The sequence below is a fragment of the Tachysurus fulvidraco genome, chromosome 15 (assembly GCF_022655615.1).
Source record: "Tachysurus fulvidraco isolate hzauxx_2018 chromosome 15, HZAU_PFXX_2.0, whole genome shotgun sequence".
NCBI classification, from domain to species: domain Eukaryota; kingdom Metazoa; phylum Chordata; class Actinopteri; order Siluriformes; family Bagridae; genus Tachysurus; species Tachysurus fulvidraco.
Window position 1 is genome coordinate 12,624,065 of NC_062532.1, and position 19,779 is coordinate 12,643,843.

The 19,779-nt window shown below is 37.2% G+C and overlaps 5 protein-coding genes across 22 annotated transcripts in view; 3 read left to right on the forward strand and 2 right to left on the reverse strand.

The window, feature by feature from the left end:
• Nucleotides 1-3,524, reverse strand: part of spag9a (sperm associated antigen 9a) — a 33,338-nt gene extending 29,814 nt beyond the window's left edge. For 8 of the 12 annotated variants that reach the window (XM_027141551.2, XM_027141562.2, XM_027141557.2 and 5 more), the window contains exon 1: nt 2,985-3,523. In XM_027141551.2, the coding sequence (XP_026997352.2) occupies nt 2,985-3,284 (300 nt within the window). In that variant the 5' untranslated portion in view covers nt 3,285-3,523. Of the gene's footprint in view, nt 1-2,984 lie in introns of all 12 variants that reach the window. The other 4 variants (XM_047800862.1, XM_027141552.2, XM_047800861.1 and 1 more) reach the window with 2 other exon arrangements.
• A 1,300-nt stretch (nt 3,525-4,824) lies between these two features.
• On the forward strand, nt 4,825-7,585 carry LOC113639639 (lipid droplet assembly factor 1-A). Of its 7 annotated transcripts, none has more exons than XM_047801071.1 (6): nt 4,825-4,888; nt 5,459-5,533; nt 5,675-5,806; nt 6,280-6,448; nt 6,576-6,714; nt 6,805-7,585. In XM_047801071.1, the coding sequence occupies exons 2-6, from the start codon at nt 5,507-5,509 to the stop codon at nt 6,869-6,871; spliced, it is 534 nt and encodes a 177-aa protein (XP_047657027.1). In that variant the 5' UTR covers nt 4,825-4,888; nt 5,459-5,506; the 3' UTR covers nt 6,872-7,585. The 7 variants fall into 7 exon arrangements, with proteins under 7 accessions (XP_047657027.1, XP_026997456.2, XP_047657029.1 ...); XM_027141655.2 differs by having other exon boundaries at nt 4,877-5,012; XM_047801073.1 differs by having other exon boundaries at nt 4,877-5,012; nt 5,681-5,806.
• A 758-nt stretch (nt 7,586-8,343) lies between these two features.
• kdelr2a (KDEL endoplasmic reticulum protein retention receptor 2a) lies at nt 8,344-11,028 on the reverse strand. Its single transcript, XM_027141653.2, has 5 exons — nt 10,755-11,028; nt 9,626-9,726; nt 9,368-9,526; nt 8,998-9,250; nt 8,344-8,735 (listed from the first exon to the last, which is right to left on the reverse strand). The coding sequence occupies exons 1-5, from the start codon at nt 10,843-10,845 to the stop codon at nt 8,701-8,703; spliced, it is 639 nt and encodes a 212-aa protein (XP_026997454.1). The 5' UTR covers nt 10,846-11,028; the 3' UTR covers nt 8,344-8,700.
• An 879-nt stretch (nt 11,029-11,907) lies between these two features.
• On the forward strand, nt 11,908-15,257 carry si:ch211-139g16.8. Its single transcript, XM_027141330.2, has 6 exons — nt 11,908-12,067; nt 13,088-13,417; nt 13,503-13,597; nt 13,723-13,773; nt 14,485-14,598; nt 14,692-15,257. Exons 1-6 carry the CDS (start codon nt 12,016-12,018, stop codon nt 14,752-14,754), a joined length of 705 nt encoding a protein of 234 aa, XP_026997131.2. The 5' UTR covers nt 11,908-12,015; the 3' UTR covers nt 14,755-15,257.
• A 1,606-nt stretch (nt 15,258-16,863) lies between these two features.
• On the forward strand, nt 16,864-19,126 carry rps2 (ribosomal protein S2). The gene is made up of 8 exons (XM_027141674.2): nt 16,864-16,995; nt 17,387-17,524; nt 17,624-17,713; nt 18,090-18,197; nt 18,301-18,474; nt 18,565-18,724; nt 18,833-18,924; nt 19,012-19,126. Exons 2-8 carry the CDS (start codon nt 17,390-17,392, stop codon nt 19,087-19,089), a joined length of 837 nt encoding a protein of 278 aa, XP_026997475.1. The 5' UTR covers nt 16,864-16,995; nt 17,387-17,389; the 3' UTR covers nt 19,090-19,126.
• The last annotated feature ends 653 nt before the right edge of the window (nt 19,127-19,779 follow it).

The window sequence follows — 19,779 nt, forward strand, 5'->3', positions numbered from 1 at the left end:
ATGGATGGATGGATGGATGGATGGATGAATGATTCAAAAATGGATGAATGAATGCAAATGATACAAAATGCATTTGCACGACTTGTTTTCAACCTGCCTAAGTTCGCACATACCACCACGCTGCTGCTATCCCTCCACTGGCTTAGGGTAGCTGCACGCATCAGATTCAAAACACTGATGCTTACATACAAAGCCAAAAATGGACCAGATCCCTCTTATCCCAAAGCCCTCATCGCTCCTCACACTGCAGCTCGCACCCTCAGAGCTACCAGCACTGCTTGACTTGTCCCACCATATCTCAGGGTAAGAGGCAAGTATACTACAAGATTTTTTATGTTCTGGCAACAAGGTGCGGGAATGAACTTCTCCTAGAGGTTGAGACAGCTGAGTCACTGGCAACCAAACGAAGGTTGAATAACTAATTCTTTAAGAAATAACTGAACTAGCTCTTTCTTCCCATTTGTTGTATGTGTGTATATTTAAAAATATATATATACTGAACAAAATTATGTAAACTAGTAAACCACAGTTAATGTATTCAATAATAGAGACTTGAAAGCACTTTTGTATGTCGTTCTGGATAAGGGCGTCTCCCAAATGCTGTATGAATGAATGAATGAATGAATGAATGGATGGATGGATGGATGGATGGATGGATGGATGGATGGATGGATGGATGGATGGATGGATGGATGGATGGACTGGTGAATGAATGGATGGATTGGTGAATGAATGAATGATGTATGACATATGACTGTATGCATTTACATCATTTTGTTCAGAACTTTTATTTTAATAAATAAATATTATAGCCTGTAATCATCATACAGACCTGCAGACTCACAGACTTTAATCTATTAAGATAAACTGTGATGGGATGTAGTACTGGATTCTCATCTCTTCTGTTATTGTTATTTTTTAAAGAATGCTTTAAGAAAATTGAGCAGACACCTTGATGCTAACTCTGTCAATATGTCGGTGTGTGCGGTTAAATGAAGGAAATAAAGCCTGTATATGGTACATGCAACTGAAAGAACAGTGAAAGTGAATTTCTATGAAAACACACCATTAAAGGTTTCCTCAGAGTTCTCTGGTTTCCTCAAACTCTCAAAAACATGTTTGCATCCACATGGTGTGCTCTCTCACCTTGTACCGTTGTTTTGGATCTGCATAACAGGATTAAGAAGTTACTAAAAATTATTAAAAGAATGAACATCTTCTTGAGAGTTGGTCTAAAATTTTGTTTGGAATTACTCCCGTTTTTATTGCTACATGCTGCAGCACTTTCCTCTTTTAAAATAATATGACTGTTTTAATATTTCATTTTAATATGACTGTTCCCATTTAATGATAAGTAAGTGAGTATTTACAGTAAGTGATTTTTGGTGTAGATTAGATAAATCTAGATGTTCTGAGACCCACCATTCAAATACCACCTCACTTCCAATGTTTCCTCTGAAACCACAACCTCAAAATACACACACGCCCTGTCTAATCTAGAGCACCTGACTTATCAAAGGCAAGTATTGGCTGTTTTATTGGACTGAGATGGCTGATTATTTTATCTCCTGTTCTCTACTGATCCTAGAGAGCTACAGAAACAGGAGTGGTTATTTTGGGCAGATAGTTGACTGCTGCTTAAATCCAAATACCACAGCATGTTTGTACACCCAAACTTTAACCTGTGTGGGTGTAATAACTCCTTAGATTGGTGTCATCAAGCAGATATAGACAGAACAGACCAACACTCTGAAAATAACTGCAGCAGAGCCGATAAACATATGAAAAGCATTTCAGCAACTCTGTAGTTTTCAAACATAAGCCAACTCAGGTTCTTCAACAGGTTCCTCTGGTGTGATTTTTCTAATCACATGCATTCGGCTGTTGAAGGCAGCTTATCAAGCTTATCGAGACTACTACCTGGAGAGACATCAGCTCAGAAAGAGGAGAGATTTTATTCCCTGGATATTTCTATTTTTTTACTCATTAGTTCTGATTAGTGAAATGGTGACATGGTTTGCTTAAAAAAAAGGTCAACATTGAAAACTGAAGGTTTAATACCAAACGAACAACAAATAAATGTTTAATAGGGCAAAGATTTTATGCGTTTATTCTCCCTGCATCGCTATCCAAACAGATCAGTCTGCGACACTGGTATTTGTAGACAGTCTATAATTCTTGTTATAAGTTTAAGCTAAATTACCCTGCTTTATAAAAGACTCTCTTCACTACATCTGTTATGCTAAGGCCTCGACAGAAAGAAGCACACAGAATATTCAGATAAATTATTTACATTGAAACTGGATGGGAAACATAAGGAACAATAAATGTTTTCTGAATGTTTACGTGGCCTAGTCAGACACTGCTCAGTCATAGAGAATGTCTCTCCCTCTTTCTCTCTCTCTCTCTCTCTCTCTCTCACACACACACACACACACACAGATACACACACGTACTGTGCTTTCTGACAGCATGAGGAACAGAATGTTGCTTTCACCTCAAAGTAGGAACAGCTGTCTGGATGTCACCAGGTAATCACTGCTTACCAGTGGACCCCTAGCCCATTGCCCTAATAAGACATCACCAGTGACTCTAAACAATGTGCAGTACAGAGATAAATAAATAAATAAATAAATAAATAAATAAGGCTTGTTAGTGCAGGAAAACATGTAAACAAAGCACGTATTGTAAATAAAAAAAAAAAAAAAAAAAGCGTCCAACTTCCGTTCTTTGGAAGGCCTGAGAGCATTCCCATTAATATGGGGTGGATAGGCATCACTGGGGTTTTTGTTGACAATAGTCCCCCCCACCCACACCCCACTCTCCTCCATCTATCTATCTCTCACACACACGCACGCACACACACACACACACACACACACACACACACACACGTGCACTGTGCGAGTGGCAGATGTGCAAAAGCAAAACAAAGACCCTGAGCTCTCAGAGCGCGTCCCGGCTTAAGGAAAAGCGCGGCTCACCTCCTCGGCATGTTTCCTTAGCGCCTTCTCGCGCTCATACTGCGTTATGAGCTGCTCGTTGTCCTCTTTAAGCAGTTCCAGTTCCACTTCGTGCTCCTGGTTCTCAGCGAACACCGAGTCCAGGTTCTCGAGCACGGCCACGACGAGAGGCATCAGCTCCTTCACCACGTCCTCGTCGTATTTCCCGATGAGGCGCTCGAACTCACGGTAGATGGAGCTGGCCAGGCCCGACACGCGCTCCGACATGATCGCCGACGTGCCCGTGTCGTCCTGGTAAACCACTCCGTCCTCCAGCTCCATTTTCCTTCCTTTCCTGCCGCACAACAAACGTGTCCTATATCACTCTCTCCGCGACCAGCGTCTCTGATATCAGTGTGTGCGTCAACGTGGGACAGAAAAAGCACAAAAATCACAGTCTCTGCCTGGAAGTGACCCGCTGTTTGGGCAGTTACGTGGAACCTTCTTTTCCTCCCGTGGTCTCGTCTCACAACAGCTGACCACACCATCGCGCGTGACGTCACGCTCTCTCAGCACTCAGATTTTCCTCCCATAGCGGTTCACTAAGGCTTATTATTATTATTATTATTTTTATTATTATTATTATTATTATTATTATTATTATTATTATTATTATTCGTAATCAATGACAATAATAATAATGATGTAATATAATAATATAGTATATAGTATATTATATTCATAGTCGTAGCAGTAACAGTAGCCATATGTATCCTAGTTTTAATTCTGTCTCGTCACTATTTACAGTTACAGATCATTATTACTCAGCCAAATTTAAAGGTTGCCAGAGTTTAATCTTAAAGTGTTTTTTTTAATTATTATGAAATATTGTTGTATGTATATTATCATTAATAATATAAGAAATAGTTAACAAATGTTTTTTATTTAATAATTTAATTACCTACTCTTACATCAAACAAAAATGGTACAATATTGATGTTTTTTTTGTCAGAACATATCAGCCATTATTTACCATACTATATATATATTTTTTATATCTATTTAAATAATAATTAATCAAATAATTTCTATTTTTATATTAAAACCGTTTTTTATTTGTTCAATACTTTGTGTGTCCCTCGAGAAATGGATTTATTGCATAAAAAATGTGAAAGAACAAATCTATAAAAAAAAATGTATGTTTAATATGTAAAAATAAAATCAGTTTGCAGTTGCATCTAAGCGGAAATATTGTGCAACTTTGTCCGACTAGCGTGCTACAGATATATTCTATCCATAAATTACACATTATTGCATATTAATAAACTAATGTAGGTTTATATACAGCAACAAGAGAAGTGTAACACGTTCAGTGTGAAACAGCCCTAATGATTTTTCCACTTTTTTCCCTGAAACATATACTTGATTGCCCTCTAGATGGTGGCTTTTTAGTCTCCACTTCACACGATAGTTATTTTTCCTACCCGTAATCTCACAAAACCCGCCTCCTGCGCGTTGATTGGCCATTAATCCGACCTTCGATTGGACAGTTGAGAGGTCGTCAAAATGACAATCAAGAGTAATATGAAACAAATACTTTGCTTTACAGTTGTTCTGTACAGATGAAATATGTTTTTCCAATCACCTTTATCTAAATGTATGAATTATGTATGAGCAAATATATTTTTATGATTATGTCACAAATTAGTAGTTGTTTTTGGTTACAAATGACAGCCTATGACATTTACTTAGGCTATAACAGAATTTACTCAGCTCAGCAATCAAAGCCGTGTGATACTATGATACTAGACACCAGGAGAAACATATCGTAATCCATTCATTTCAGGATTTGTGAGAAATTATTTCCAGTTTTTATTGTAAAGCTTTCGGTGTCCAATCAAATGCCGACTTCATGGTGCACGAGGAGACGTACGGTCTGAATACGGGTGGGTTATTAAAAAGTCAGAAGAGAACATTCTTCATTTAAAAAATCCGGCAACCTTATTTAAACTTACTGTCTTTTTTGGGGGTGTTAGAGAAATGCATTTAAAGTGCTTTTCGAGTGAGCAGGTATCTGTTTTACTTTATTCTACATTCTATTAGCTTTGACTATGGTGTAGTTGACTGTTTACTGTCGAGGGCGCAGCTGGTAACAGCAGCTAAAAGTTAACAATGACTCAACATTAGTGCTAATGTAGCTACTTGTTGCTGCAGAATTAATTCTGTTAGCCATGTTGGAATAATGACTTAATTCAAAGAATAGTGGCATGAAATAGACGGTTGAAGTTTAAAGAAAGACTTATTTAATAAAAGTGTTTTCCTCGAGTGTTTTTTTGTTTTTACTTTTTTTTTGCTGAACTGTTTTGTTGCTAAAGTTGCTGCTTCAGAAGCTCAGGTTCACTGTCCACTAATTATCCAGTTTAGATACTTGAAACCATGTAACATTATTTTTCATGAAGTTTTCTTTTTTTTAATCTGTTAGTCTTTTCTTTAAATTTATTCTTTATTTTTGACAGTAAATGAGGTGTAACTGCCGACGACACTCAGTGGAAATTTGAAGATTAATGGAGGATTTAAATTGGGACCCAAAGGTGACATTTTCTAAATTGTTTTAATCATATATCCATTTGGAAATTTTGTCCAGTGCAACAGGTTAGTCATCTTGTTTTTGAAGAATACCAATGATTGTTCATTCATTCATTCATTTTCGATAATGGTTTTATCCTGGGTAGGGACAGAGTGGACCCGGGTCCAGTCCCAGGAATACTGGGCCTGAAGCCGGAATGATTCTGGGAGGTGACCGGAAACTGGAGAGCCCTGAAGATGTCCAGTCGGACACCTGGAGCTGTGTTGACTTCACCTGGGTGACAATGCTAATACATTTACAATGATGTTTGATAGGTTCAAAAAAACAATCTCCAAAGCAAGCGGTAACAGACTTTTCTGTTACAACTGAAAATGAATGAGCAAGAACTAAAACCCTATTTGCACATCTAAATATCTATATCTAAATAACCGTTAACGATAGTGATCAGTTTGTGATCACTAGTGATCAGTTTCATAATCAGTTTGATCATGAAGTTTGAACTAAAATTAACCAAACTAAAAAAAGTCAACTCTGATCTTTAATAAAATTAATCTTCGAAGTATTCGAAGGCATATTTTTCCTATAAGGCTTCAGCTGTGGATCTGTTTCAGTGCTGGGAATCAAACAGCTATCCAGTCACTAACACATAAGCTTTACCACTGAGCTGACACTTTCCTGTGTATGTAAAGAAGTCTTGTCTATTAACTAATACTACTCTGCATAATGATATGAATTTGTTTTCTCTTCTAGATCACTGAGTTCTTGAACAGCAATGTGGGAAAGTATCTGAGTGACCACCCCTTCATCACACTGGTGCTGCTTGTATTTAGTTTAACAGCCTCGGTACCTATTGGGTTATTCCTAGCATTTTCTGCTGTTACATTCATCACTGTTACCACATATTGCATCCTTGTTGAAGGTAAGGAATGAAGCTACAATTGCAAATTATATCATATCTATATTATTATCTAGTAGATAGTATATCGTTTTAGTGAATCAGTTCTCAGTTACTGCTCACATTAGGTTGTAATACATTTCCGATACAGTTTTTCTGCTGATTATCGGAGGAGTCATCTTGCTCTGTGTTCTCTGCTGTCTTGCCGTGGTGGCCTTTTGGATCTCCTGTGTGATAAGCGTCCTGTACGTTATTAGCTCACATGTCCTCAATTACTCCAACATTCCCAGGTACCTTACCTTCCGATTCACTTCACATTCTCCCACAGATGCTTCAGTATTATGCCTTCTAATATTTACCTTCTGTCCTTTACCCATTAGAACAGCAGAAAGGACAATCTCTGCAGGAGACAAGAAACAGAACACAGGAGCACAGAAAAAAACTTGAATGACTGAGGGGAATACAGCCCATGCATGTTTGTTGGCCACTGAGAATGCATAAAGCAACATGCCTCGTTGTTTTATTCCTTACATATAGGATATTTAAAAACAGTATATATAATCATGCACCTGAGGGGTAAACTGTGCTGTGCCTCTACAGGGGTTCAAATCCCAACTCTGATCTGCGTGCAGAGTTTGTATGGTTTCCATGTGGTTCTTTGTTGGCCTCCCCAGTCCAAAGACATGCGTTGTACGCTTATTGGCAACTCTACATTGTCTGTAATGTGTGAATGTGATTTTGCCCTGTCCTTTCCTCTGGGATAGGCTCAAGGCTCCCCTAATACTGTAAGAGTTTCATAAATTGGATGGTTGAATATTCTATAATATTTCAGTTACATGTTCATTTGTTACAATTGGCAAATGTAGCCTATTATTCCAGGTCAGAAATGTACTATACCAGTGTCAACTGAGCCCCCAGAACTACAACTGGTATTCTGTCATTCATTTTGTGCCACTTGTACAAACAGTGGCGCTTATACTTTTATAGTTCAGCAGTTATTTGTGGATTACTAACTTCTAGGAGGGTTTTTTCCTTTTAGATGTTTACTGCATGCTGTGCTTTGCATACATTTTGTGTATGTATGTATGTATGTATGTGTGTTGCACCTACATTTGACTCATGAATATGTATTTGTGTGTTTTGATTAAATAGCTCAAAGCCCTACTGCATTACAATTTAGAAAAGAAAAAGTCAAAATAAAAATGGTCCAAAAAAAAAAAAAATCATAACCAATGGCCTGTAAAATGTTTTATTGGAGGTGATAATGTAAAAACAACAAAAATGAAAGCCCTAAAGGAATGACTCATGAGGGGGGACATCAAGCATTCTGAGTATATAAATGAATGTCCAAAACGAACACAAGCCTATGAAATCTATACACACACACACAGTCTAGATCGTGTTTATGTAATATGCACAACATTAAATTCCACGGGCATTGTTGATAAATTACTGCATCTATAGAACAAATACTTAAGAGTGCAGGGTACTACTATTAATATTCTATCCTGTTTTTGGATATGTACCTCGTGTTTACTGCTGAATGACTACAGCCTTAATAGAGATACAAAATCCAGAGTAATTTGGAGCATAAGGAATAAAACTTGTCAGTGCTGAATGATTTCATAGTAAAAAAACATTAATTTTACTCAAAAGTGGATGCATTTACAAGGAAATATTTTGGCTTATATACTGGCTATAATTTGCTACTCAAATGAATATAAGGCATTTGTGGATGTTTATGAACTGTGAAAGGGCATTGAAATCTTAAGCAATTTCATGTTATATGAAAGAATGAGATGCGTTAAAATATTTCTGTGGATAGAAATTTGTCTCACTCATAACAAAAAACATACTGTACCTGTTTCAACACTCCTAGAAAACTTGAAAACAGAAAGAAATGTTCAAAAGTACATGAATGAGTTAAAGGTTCTGTTTAATCTGGCCAATCTTTATCATTTTAAAGTTTAAGCTTTTGGAACACCTCACATAGAAAAGTATGTTTACTCTTTTTTTTTTCTTTTTTTTTTTCCTTTTCTTACAGCACTAAAAAGGTATTGCAAGATGCTGAAAACAAAAATTCCTGTTGCCAAATCCAAGAGAAGTCCTCTTTGCAGTCATTGTGCTGTCGTTGTTTTTTCCCCATCCGGATAACATTTCTCAAACAGCAGCAGTTTCACATGCTCTTTCTGTCTTCGGCCTCTTGCTGTGGCTTTACTGGCCCGTGCCCCCCATATGAGTCTGAATGGTGACACAGGTCTTCTGTTCTTTGGCACTTATGCTGGCAAGCTCAGCTTCTTTCCTTTCAGCACTGTTTGGACCAAAAACACAAAGGCAAAACAACTTAATCAGTTTTTTTTAACACAATTATCACCATAGCTCTTGGGACTGGCATTTTATTCTAAGTAACACAACTCTCTGAATAGAAGCCTCTCTCAACTCCAGTAATGAAAAGCTGCACCACTTGAGCCAACTGGTAAGCTAATCATCAAACCCATCATGACCTGAATCAGTTATGGTGGGAGAAAAGAAAAATTAACCCAGAACTGTAGTTTTTTCCACCTGGACCTCACCTTTTGTGACATAAAGGTAGAAGAAGTCACAATACAAGATGGTCTGAACCACCCCAGCCACAATAGCGATCATGTCAAAGAAGCCTTCAAAGTAGAACCTCCAGATCCAGTTGAAGAGATACAGGGCACGGTAGACACCCAGGCAGAACAAATAGTGAGTGGTGATGGTCTCAGCTTCACCAGTCTTACTGATCAGGAAGAGCTGAGGCAAGATGGCCACTGACTCAAGGTAGATGGAGAAGGTCCACAGGATCTGAGTTCAGAACATAAGGACACATGCTTATTTTCTTTTTAGTAAGATGGCGAATAATATGCAAACTCACTGTTGGGCAGATCAACACATACACAAAAACATTTAGATACAACATACCTCCAATGGAGAGAAGTCATGATTGACCAAAAAGGCCAGGCCTCCTACAGGAACTATTAGAAACTCCACTCTAAAGGTGTCATGGTTTCCGTCGTATGTAGCCTTGAATTTCATATACATCAGGTACACAGTGGCATAAGCACATCCAACATAGATGATCTGGTAAAAGAAAGGAGAGGAAAGTCCTGTGGTGAATGCAAACACCATGCTATCTAATACCAAGCAAAATGTACTTTACCTAAATGAGAAATCACTTACCTTCATGCTTGTGTTGTAGAGAGAAATAAAGGAGGTGAGCAGGTCCAGATAACGTGTCGTGAAAACCAAAGCAAAGAGTATCTGGCTTTTTCCAGAGATCCCTGGAAAAAGCAAACAATTCTGTAAGTTTGCATGGATGGGAAAATGTATGAACTGATGTAGTGATGGCACAAGGCTCACATATCAGCATTGCTGATAACTAGGACAAGGCACTTAGGAGCATGGACGTGCAGTGCTATGAAGCCTATAAGGTCCTGCCACGTCACGAGAAATCCCGTAATTATAGAATTCATGCTGCAAAATGCATTTTATTATAACGATCACTTACACAGCATTCTGATGTGATCTCTATTTTGCAGTGCAAATCAAAAACTAAAGTAGTTTGCACTTTGGCATGTCTCGATCGACGTTATCGACTAGACATTGTTGGTGTGATCAAATATACAGTAATCAAATAGCAAACAAAGCAGTCGAATAGCATTTTAATAAACAAAACAAACATCACACTGCGTTTCATTTATCACGCAGACAGCAAGAAATATACAAGAAACAATTTTTGAAGTTGAAGCTAACAAAGTACAGAGCCATCTATCTATCTATCCAACACTTCTACAACTCTACCACTGTAATGTTCGCGTCAGACTAGATATAATTTTTCATTTTACCGATTCACAGTATCATAAAAATCGTTAAAGTTCGCCATTAAGCATTAATTCGGTTACAGTTGCTAACACATCTAGCTAGTTTTGTAAAGAATCCCTAAGCGTTAGCGAGCGGCTAAAATGTTAGCTAGTAGCTCGCTCATAAGTTACCTCAGATAACACACTCGAAATAACTCTTTTGGGAGCAAACAGTAACCAATATTATACACTGATATAAACTGCAGCTTGCTTGCTTTCTAACAGCAATAAACATAATAGTTTTAATTCAATAAAATGGAGGCTCGTTCAAACGAAAAGCTACTGACTAGCTTCGGTTAGCTTGCTAACACTAAATTAGCCAAAACAGGGAACAACTGCGTTTCCGTTTAAAATACAATAAAAATACAGCTACAAAAACACACAAGGTAAACTAAAGTATAAACTTAAAAAACAAACAAAGCTATTTTCCCCCATAACTGATCTCTTACCTGCGCACGAACGGGTTTTCCATATTTTGAGCAGCAGAATGATGATTGCCGCTAAATGAGACAGATCTCCGGCCAGCCTAAAGATATTCATGGTGTCTATTAAATGTTCCTATTTGAACGCAAATCGAGACGATGCTTTCTCCGCTAATGCGAATACGAGACGGCCGAAATTTGCTTGAACCGATTTCCAACACTTTTCCAGGGCATTCCTCCGAGAAATATGGCGAACACGGGGCGACGTGGCCGGTGGACGTGGCCAAGAGTTAAATTACAATGCAAGCCGGGAAAAGTAGTTAAAGACGGGGCGCGATTCTAGCCACGCCCACAAGGGGGCTTCGGGGTGTAGGGGGTTTTAGTCTGAACACATCACTGTGTGCAAAGCAGAAAGGAGCAGCAACGTAAATCAGAATTAGGATCAGAATCATTATTGGCCAAGTGTGTTGACAAACATGAGGATTTTGGTTCCAGCTGTTTGTGACTCTCAAAAGTACAGAAATAAATAACATTATACTATACAAGATAATACAGACTATACAAGACAATACAGATGTGATACAATAGACATTATGAATATTAAATATGAATACAAAATATATGACTGATCAGTTATGTACATAAAGTGTGAGAAGTGCAAATAACGATCATCTATAGTCTAAAGGCAATGCATGCAGACCATGTAGTACCCGTCTATAGTCTAGTCCACACTTTGGTAAAAGACACACACACAAACACACACATACACAATTTTGACGTTATTTTTAGACATTATTATTATTATTATTATTATTATTATTATTATTATTATTATTATTATTATTATTATTATTATTATTATTATCAGTTTTGCCAGTTTTACATTCATAATATCTAGTCGTCTAAAGTCTAAAGGCAACGCATGCAGACCATGTATGACCTGTCTATAGTCTAGTCTATACTTTGATAAATCAATTTTATTTTAAAGTATTTTACCATCATATGAATATCAGTTGTTCCATTTAAAACACAATTTGCCAGGAAACATTATGTCATACATGATATTTATAGGAAAGGATTATTGAGAACAGTCATCTGATGAAGTAAATTCATAGCATACTGTAGGTCACAGTTAAAGAGAGGAAGTAAGAGCCTTGGAGAAAGGTTTACACCACTTCTCTTTTATCAAACATTCAGTTTGTCAGCAACTATTAAAGAAAGCTGTTCATCCAGACTACGCGGGCGGATATCTTAACAAACTTTACTTTCAACCCAAATTATCACAAAGATGATCCTTTATGTTTTTGTTTACATCATACTCATTTTAATCTTTAATTCAGGTAAGAAGCTGAAATCTTTATTTTCATGTGTAAGAAGCAGAGATTTGAGTTGAGTTCTGATTTTTGAAACATAAGTGTAAAGAAATTAAACTTTACAGAAAACTTAGATTTTGTAATAAGAAACATAAGTTAATCAGAAACAATGACTTTTGTATATTGGAATATAAGCAGTGATATAAGACATTAGTTGGGTGGCATTATTTTGTTGCGTCAGATATTGTTTTATAATAAATACACCTGAACATGACAAATTAAAACAGATAAGTGGAAATCCATTATATATGTTTATATTGTCATTTTTGTCACATATTCTGTGATTCTCTTGATAATTTGTTGGTTGATGCTGTTCTTTATTCCCATAAATGCTGGCAATGGTGGCTCAGTGCTTAAGGCTCTGGGTTACTGATTAGAAGGTTCAAGCAAGATTCTTAATCCAGTTTTATAGGTAAAAAATATCAAACATAAGAAATAATGGTCCACATTTGCTTCTGCCACCTTACCATGTTCGATATATAAGATGTGAGATTGACAAATGCTAGATGGCAAGTTCCGCAACTGGAGAATGTTGTCACAGCAGAGACTTGGCTCAGCTAGTGTGTGATCTATGATTACAAGCAAAAATGGTGTTAATGAAGGTATTAGCATCATGAGAAGATATGAGCATAGATGAGGAGATATTAGAGCTGGACAAATTATTAAGGACTGTAGTATTGCTGCATCACTCACTTTAGGCAGAGATAAAACACAGACTAATTCCACCCTTACTATCATGCCAATGGACTAGAATATACCAATGGCAAATCACAGAATATACCATGATGGCTTACTGAAGGTCACATTAAGTATGAAGATTAATATTCAGGTCCGATTGTTCCTTTAGGTGATTGTGTTACTTGAAATTCTTCTTGTACTGTATATTCAATGTCTACTTAAAATATATTTCTATGTATACATTATAAAAGTTCCATAAAAGATGTGAATTAACAGAGAATGAAACACCTTTGGATCTTTCTATTGTAGGATTCTCAATGAGCATGTGCACTTTAAAGGTCATGCAGCCTCAAGAGCTTCTTCATGCGAGATTTAACCAGTCAATCTCCATCTCTTGCCATGTCAACATGTCTTGCCAAAACAAAATGCTGGTGCAATGGTATGTGTTTGGGACAGACTCCTATTATGAAGTGAAAATAAGCAATCACCCAATGAAGTATAGATTGCAAGGCACAGACCTACATATCAGCAGCTTCTCAGACAGTGATGAAGGTGTGTATTACTGCGCTGCGTCTTATCAAGATTTAGCAAACAGTGGCGCACAGGATATTGGGACTGGAACAACACTGACAGTGAAAGGTAAAATATGTGGCATTTCACAGATAACCTGCTGATTTTTGAATCACTGTTAAATCTACCTTCATTTATTCTTCTTTATATATAGACAACTATAATGTTGGGAAAGTTGTGCTGCTCACACTGGTGGTCTTTCTGTCCCTCTATATTTTAATAATCCTGACTCTCTTCATCTGTGTGAAGGTAAAGTGTATTATTTAAAACAAACAAACAAATAAATAATTCCATTAGATGTTTGAAAACTAAAACAAATGTCACTTTCTGTATCACATTCAACCAAACTAAACTGAGTACATTCGATCCTTCAGACTGGACGAGTCACACTGTTAAAAGGAAGACAAAGCCAAAGACAGGGCAAGGTATATCTACATTTTTTATTTTATTATTAATGATGGATGGATGTTTGGATGGATGGACACCATGGCATTGTTGAATTTTCAAATCAGAACACTATAAAAACAAAAAGATGTAAATGAAATGGTTCATATCTTATTAACTTATTAAGAATGGGGGGGGGTATATCTGTTGTAATGTAACCAATAACAGAAACTAACAAACACTCCATTAAATAAACCATTGATATGGTTTAAAAGTATTTTATTAATATGGTTTTAAAAATAAAAAAATATATACTTGTTTTAGATAACTTTGTTGCATCACATTATGCTGTAAAACACGACACAGTGCTGGATTATCTTCCTAAAACAGAGGACATACTTTGCCTTTTTTCAAAAATGTTTTAAGTGACTTTTAAAACTTGAATTCAAATAGAAAACTTAATTAGCCTTCTGGTGTCCTTCATATAGCATAGCTATAGGCCCTTATTTTACCTTTAGTTCATGTCATTTATCTCATTCTGTCTTAATTCACGTCTTCATTCTGCTTGTAGTGTTGTTGGGGTTTATTGTGTTTGTTTTTAACAAAATTTATTCACGGATACAGTAACGGTCATGGTGTAAAATAATTCTATAGGTATATATAAGCTGTACTTATATCGCAAAGTAAATATTACTGAGTCTGTACAGTATTTGGTCTAAGTAATTGAGCTGTGTTGCTGTTACACATTTCAGGGTGAGTCAACCAGGAATGTCCATTTTGGTGCTGTGGTGCAAGAACTGTACAGCAAGAGGAACTTGCGCAGGAACAAGAAAAATACATCTACTGAAGTAACAAAGAAAAACAAGGTTTTCTCATAATTCTGATCTACCTAAATAAGAGGCCAAGTGAGTTTGTGAGATTCGGGTATGCATTGGTTGATTTTATTCCTCTGCTTACAGGTTGAAAAATCACGGCCCCCCACAGGGAAAGAAGACATATACCAAAACCTGAAAATTCCTTGATTAAACACTGGAAGCATGGAAAGCTTTATAGTACACAAACAACAAAAATAACATTTACACAGAAGTGACAGAAAGAAGAACATTCAACTTAAGAACCAGCTCTTTTCCAAAACTATACTATTATAAGCCAAATTAGGGGGGGGGGGGTATGTGAAACTGAAACTTCTAATATAGCCACAGACTCTTCTGTGTTGAGGTGATTCTCTGTTTCACATCTCCATATAATGCTTTATTGCCTCTTTTTAATACATTCAGTTATTTGTTCTCAGTTATTATTAATTATTTTTAATTCTCTTTTATAAAATAAGGCATGTCTGTACATATGCCTGTCTGTTCTGTGCTGTTAAAATTTATATTTGAATCTTTGTCATTTTTATTCTTTTTTAAAAATTATTTCTGTATAACTGCTTTGAGTCTGTTGTTAAATGTGTTTCCCATTTTCATGTATCTCAATCAGAAGTAAAGCTCTGGTGTCTTCACAAGTAAAACTAGAGGAAACTACATTTACACTTTACAGATATTTTATCTGCTGGTATCTGAGGCCAAACTGAATTCCATTGTGTTCCATTGAGTTTGCATGTTCTCCCCATGTCTCGGGGGTTTTCTCCGGGTACTCCGGTTTCCTCCCCCGGTCCAAAGACATGCATGGTAGGTTGATTGGCATCTCTGGAAAATTGTCCATAGTGTGTGAGTGTGTGAGTGAATGAGAGTGTGTGTGTGTGTGTGTGTGTGTGTGTGTGTGTGTGTGTGTGCCCTGCGATGGGTTGGCACTCCTTCCAGGGTGTATCCTGCCTTGATGCCCAATGACGCCTGAGATAGGCACAGGCTCCCTGTGAACCGAGTAGTTCGGATAAGCGGTAGAAAATGAGTGAGTGAGTGAGTGAGTGAGTGAGTAAGTGAGTGAGTGATTATAAAAATTTATGTTTCTTAAAATTGAGGGGAAAGAAAGAAACAAACAACAACAACAACAACAACAACAACAACAACAATGAGTGATTGCTGAATACAATAATAAAACCCATGGGCTTATTATAAACACTAATGAAGTATGATATCAGTGCAAGTATCTACAGCAGTTAGTAACAGTAAAAGTATGCTTTCATTAAAATGCAGTTTTCTAGATGCCATTAAAGTATTCATTATTAAAGAGATTTTATGATCCTGAATGCATATCTACATGCCCTGCTCTAATCATTTCATAATCATTAAACGTTCCCATTCCTGGTGAAGATTAAGCTTTATAATTTAGACTTTATAAACAGTTCAACTAATGAAAAATAAAACATGACACATTACACAAATGTGATTATTTCTTCTTTTCCATTTTTTCTTGTCGTGGAATGTCCAAAACAAGTTCCTGTTACTACTTATGTTAAAACAGCTGTAAACAGTTGCGTCCTCAGCAGTTTCTCTCTCTTAAGACAGATTATTGCAACAATTTGTTCTCACCCAAAATTTGAAAGCTGACAGTTTTGTAAGAGCCGCTCTTATAGAAAATAAATCAATCGGATTTGACAATTCAGCAGTGCTATGGTGTAATATTCACCTGATATCAGAGTTACATATTGCCACCAGGGACATGCCCCCCCCCCCCTAACTTTATATAAACTTTAACAGTTATCAGTTCTATGGGATGAGTTCTAAACAATGGTCTTTGCACACTGACTACAGAACAGTTCATACATGTAGCTGTGGTGAGAGCACAAGGTCCAAGAAAATGCATCACTTATTAGGACCTATTAACTTTAACCACATGTAATATCTAAGTTTTGACATGACTGTCAAATATAAAGAAAATTTGGATATAATATAGCATATTATATAAATGTATTCCTTGCTAAAAAATTCTATCATAGTTTGACCAGCTACCAGCTGCCAGTGAGCTGATCATACAGGTAGCCATTTTTATCATCAGCTATTATTTTCAAGCTTCCTTATTATTTGAACAAATTGATCAGTCACTGTTTTTTTTTATTTTTTATAAATCTTAATAATTTTAATAGAAAGCAGTTTCCGTTGACTCGCACTCATAGCAGCCCATAAATAAGAGCTATCAGTTTATTACTGACATTGACATGTGTGACAGAAACGTTCATCCACTGCGAAGCAAACGTCTTCGAACTGCCACTAGGGGGCGACATAGAGCAACAACAACGAATTAAAATATCGCGAGATTTGAGCTGAAATAAATGCTACCGGAAGTCTGGTCAAGCCTTCTTCTTCTTCCTGAACACACATCACGTAAGTAAACATGGACGTGCATTAGTGCGAGATTTATCCATTTATATCGTTACAATCCGCGTTCATCGAATGCAATTTGTACAGTATAATAACTTTGGGATGTATTTAGATTCCTGTAACGTTTAAATTGAGAAGATAATGTGAATAAAGATCACTTTTTGTACCATGTTTTTTTGGTATGTTAAAAAAAATGGCGGCGTTCTATAAATATTTATAGATAGATGAATTTCTTGTTTGCGCAATAAAGCAATATTACTATTAGACATAGAATGTAGCACAGTAATATTAAAGTGAAAATATGAATGATAATAAGGTAGTGATTGAGCCATGTGTCCTTTATTGTACCTCATGGTACTGGATCAGGTTTTAAAATGAAAGCTGTTTTGTTTAGCAAATGGCGGACGACGCCGGTGGTAGAGGAGGTTTCCGTGGAGGTTTCGGCACTGGTGGTCGGGGTCGCGGTCGTGGTCGTGGCCGAGGCCGGGGGAGAGGGCGCGGGGCTCGTGGAGGCAAAGCCGAGGACAAGGAGGTACAAGTTTCTCCATTATCATAGTTTCTCTTCTATATTAAAATACAAAATCAATAAAGTGACTTGTTTCAACAAGATTATGCCTGGTTTTTGTTTTAGTGGGTGCCCGTGACCAAGCTTGGTCGCCTGGTGAAGGATATGAAGATCAAGTCCTTGGAGGAGATCTATCTGTATTCTCTGCCCATCAAGGTGAGAACATCATCAGTAATATAAAGCACATGAGTAAAGAGAAAAACACAGGCTCATAGCTCACTTTGTCTTTTAGTGGTTTTGTTTAATTTTGAACATCTGCAAAAATGCTTCCAGATTTTAGGTGTTACAGACTGAAGCCATAAGCCATCGTGTCCTCATCTATTGACACTAATGACTCGTATACATGCATTGCATGTTTGTCAGCAGCAGTGAATACAGCTGTAAATAAACATGTACTGAACATGTATTTATATAGCATAGCTATTTTGATGCCACCTCGCTGAGAACCATAAGCCAGATCACCTAACCTTTTTAATTCTGTTATGTTTTGAACCCGATTCATGACATCCTTTTTTTTTTCTTCTTTTTTTAGGAGTCTGAGATTATTGACTTTTTCCTGGGCTCAGCCCTGAAGGATGAGGTTTTGAAGATCATGCCTGTCCAGAAGCAGACTAGGGCTGGTCAGCGCACCAGGTTTAAGGTGATTCTTGTCTTTGATTTGAGTGTTTTTGTAATCCTCATCAAATTGACGATTATAGCTTTTAAACACATGGTTTTAATAAGGTTTTTTTTTTTTTTTTTAGGCTTTTGTCGCCATTGGTGACTACAATGGACATGTTGGTCTGGGAGTCAAGTGCTCTAAAGAGGTAGCCACAGCCATCCGTGGAGCCATTATCCTCGCCAAGCTGTCAATCATCCCTGTCAGGAGAGGCTACTGGGGTAACAAGATTGGAAAGCCCCACACTGTACCCTGCAAGGTGAAGAATTTTTATGAAACTAGGCCGTTTGTGGATCTCATGTAGTCTGAATTGATTAGTTTTGTGCTAACTGTTGAACTGTGACTTTAGGTGACTGGTCGCTGTGGCTCTGTTCTGGTGCGTCTGATCCCTGCTCCTCGTGGTACTGGCATCGTGTCTGCTCCTGTCCCCAAGAAGCTGCTCATGATGGCTGGTATTGACGACTGCTACACCTCTGCCAGAGGCTGCACGGCCACCCTGGGCAACTTTGGTAAGGAGGTTTTGAAATTGATGTGTCAAGTGCATGTGATCACCATGCTCAATACTCAGAACCTTTTTTTATTGCAACTCAATTTTTTTATTTTATTTTTTTTTAAAGCCAAGGCTACTTTTGATGCCATCTCCAAGACCTACAGCTATCTGACCCCTGATCTCTGGAAAGAGACTGTGTTCACAAAGTCTCCTTACCAGGTAAACTGCTAATGTATACTTTTGTAAATTGATTAGCAAGTGGGCAGCTCTTAAATCTGGATTTCTAACCTTTTTTTTCTCTTTTAGGAATTCACTGATCATCTGGCCAAAACTCACACCAGGGTCTCGGTGCAGAGGACCCAGGCTGCTGTTCAGGCCTCCTAAATTTTGTACAATGGATTGAAATAAAATCCTGAAAACATTTGCTTGTCTGAGTCTTGATTTAATGAGTCTGAGGATATGGGGTTTTCTATAAATCTTGCCAGTCATGTTGGAAACATGAAGTTCCTTATTGAATAGAAACTGATCCATTGAGTTCAGTGGTGATGCTTGCATTAGTATGTAGGACCATCAATTAAATGCTAACAAGTTGGTTGTGTGGACCAGCTGTTTTTTGGGAGCATTATAAATTGAAGAAAAATTAAACATGGCTGCTGGTTAAGCCTCAGTTGCTTACATAACTTCAATTGCATAGTAAAATCGAGACCCCAGCTTACCGTTAGAAGTGTACAAAAACGTTTAATGTGACCTTGCACTTGTGAATGGTTAATGTAACAGGCTGTTTGACTTTAAACAAACAATTGGCTCTAAATCATGCTTGTTGCTGTATGGGGCAACAGCATGTGAGAACGTGGAACAGCTTACTTAGCTACATAGTGGTTTAGAAAGAGATCGACCAGTTGAAATGTTTAAGTAGTTATTTAAATGTTGCTCAGTCTCACAAGCTTTAAACTGTCCTGTCAGATATGAAGTGCTAATTTAAGTAGTGATTTTATGATCAAGATCCAAGTTCATCAGAAGAGTACACAAGATTAGCCGCATGTCTGGGAGAACGGCAGTAGTTATGTCCAGCAT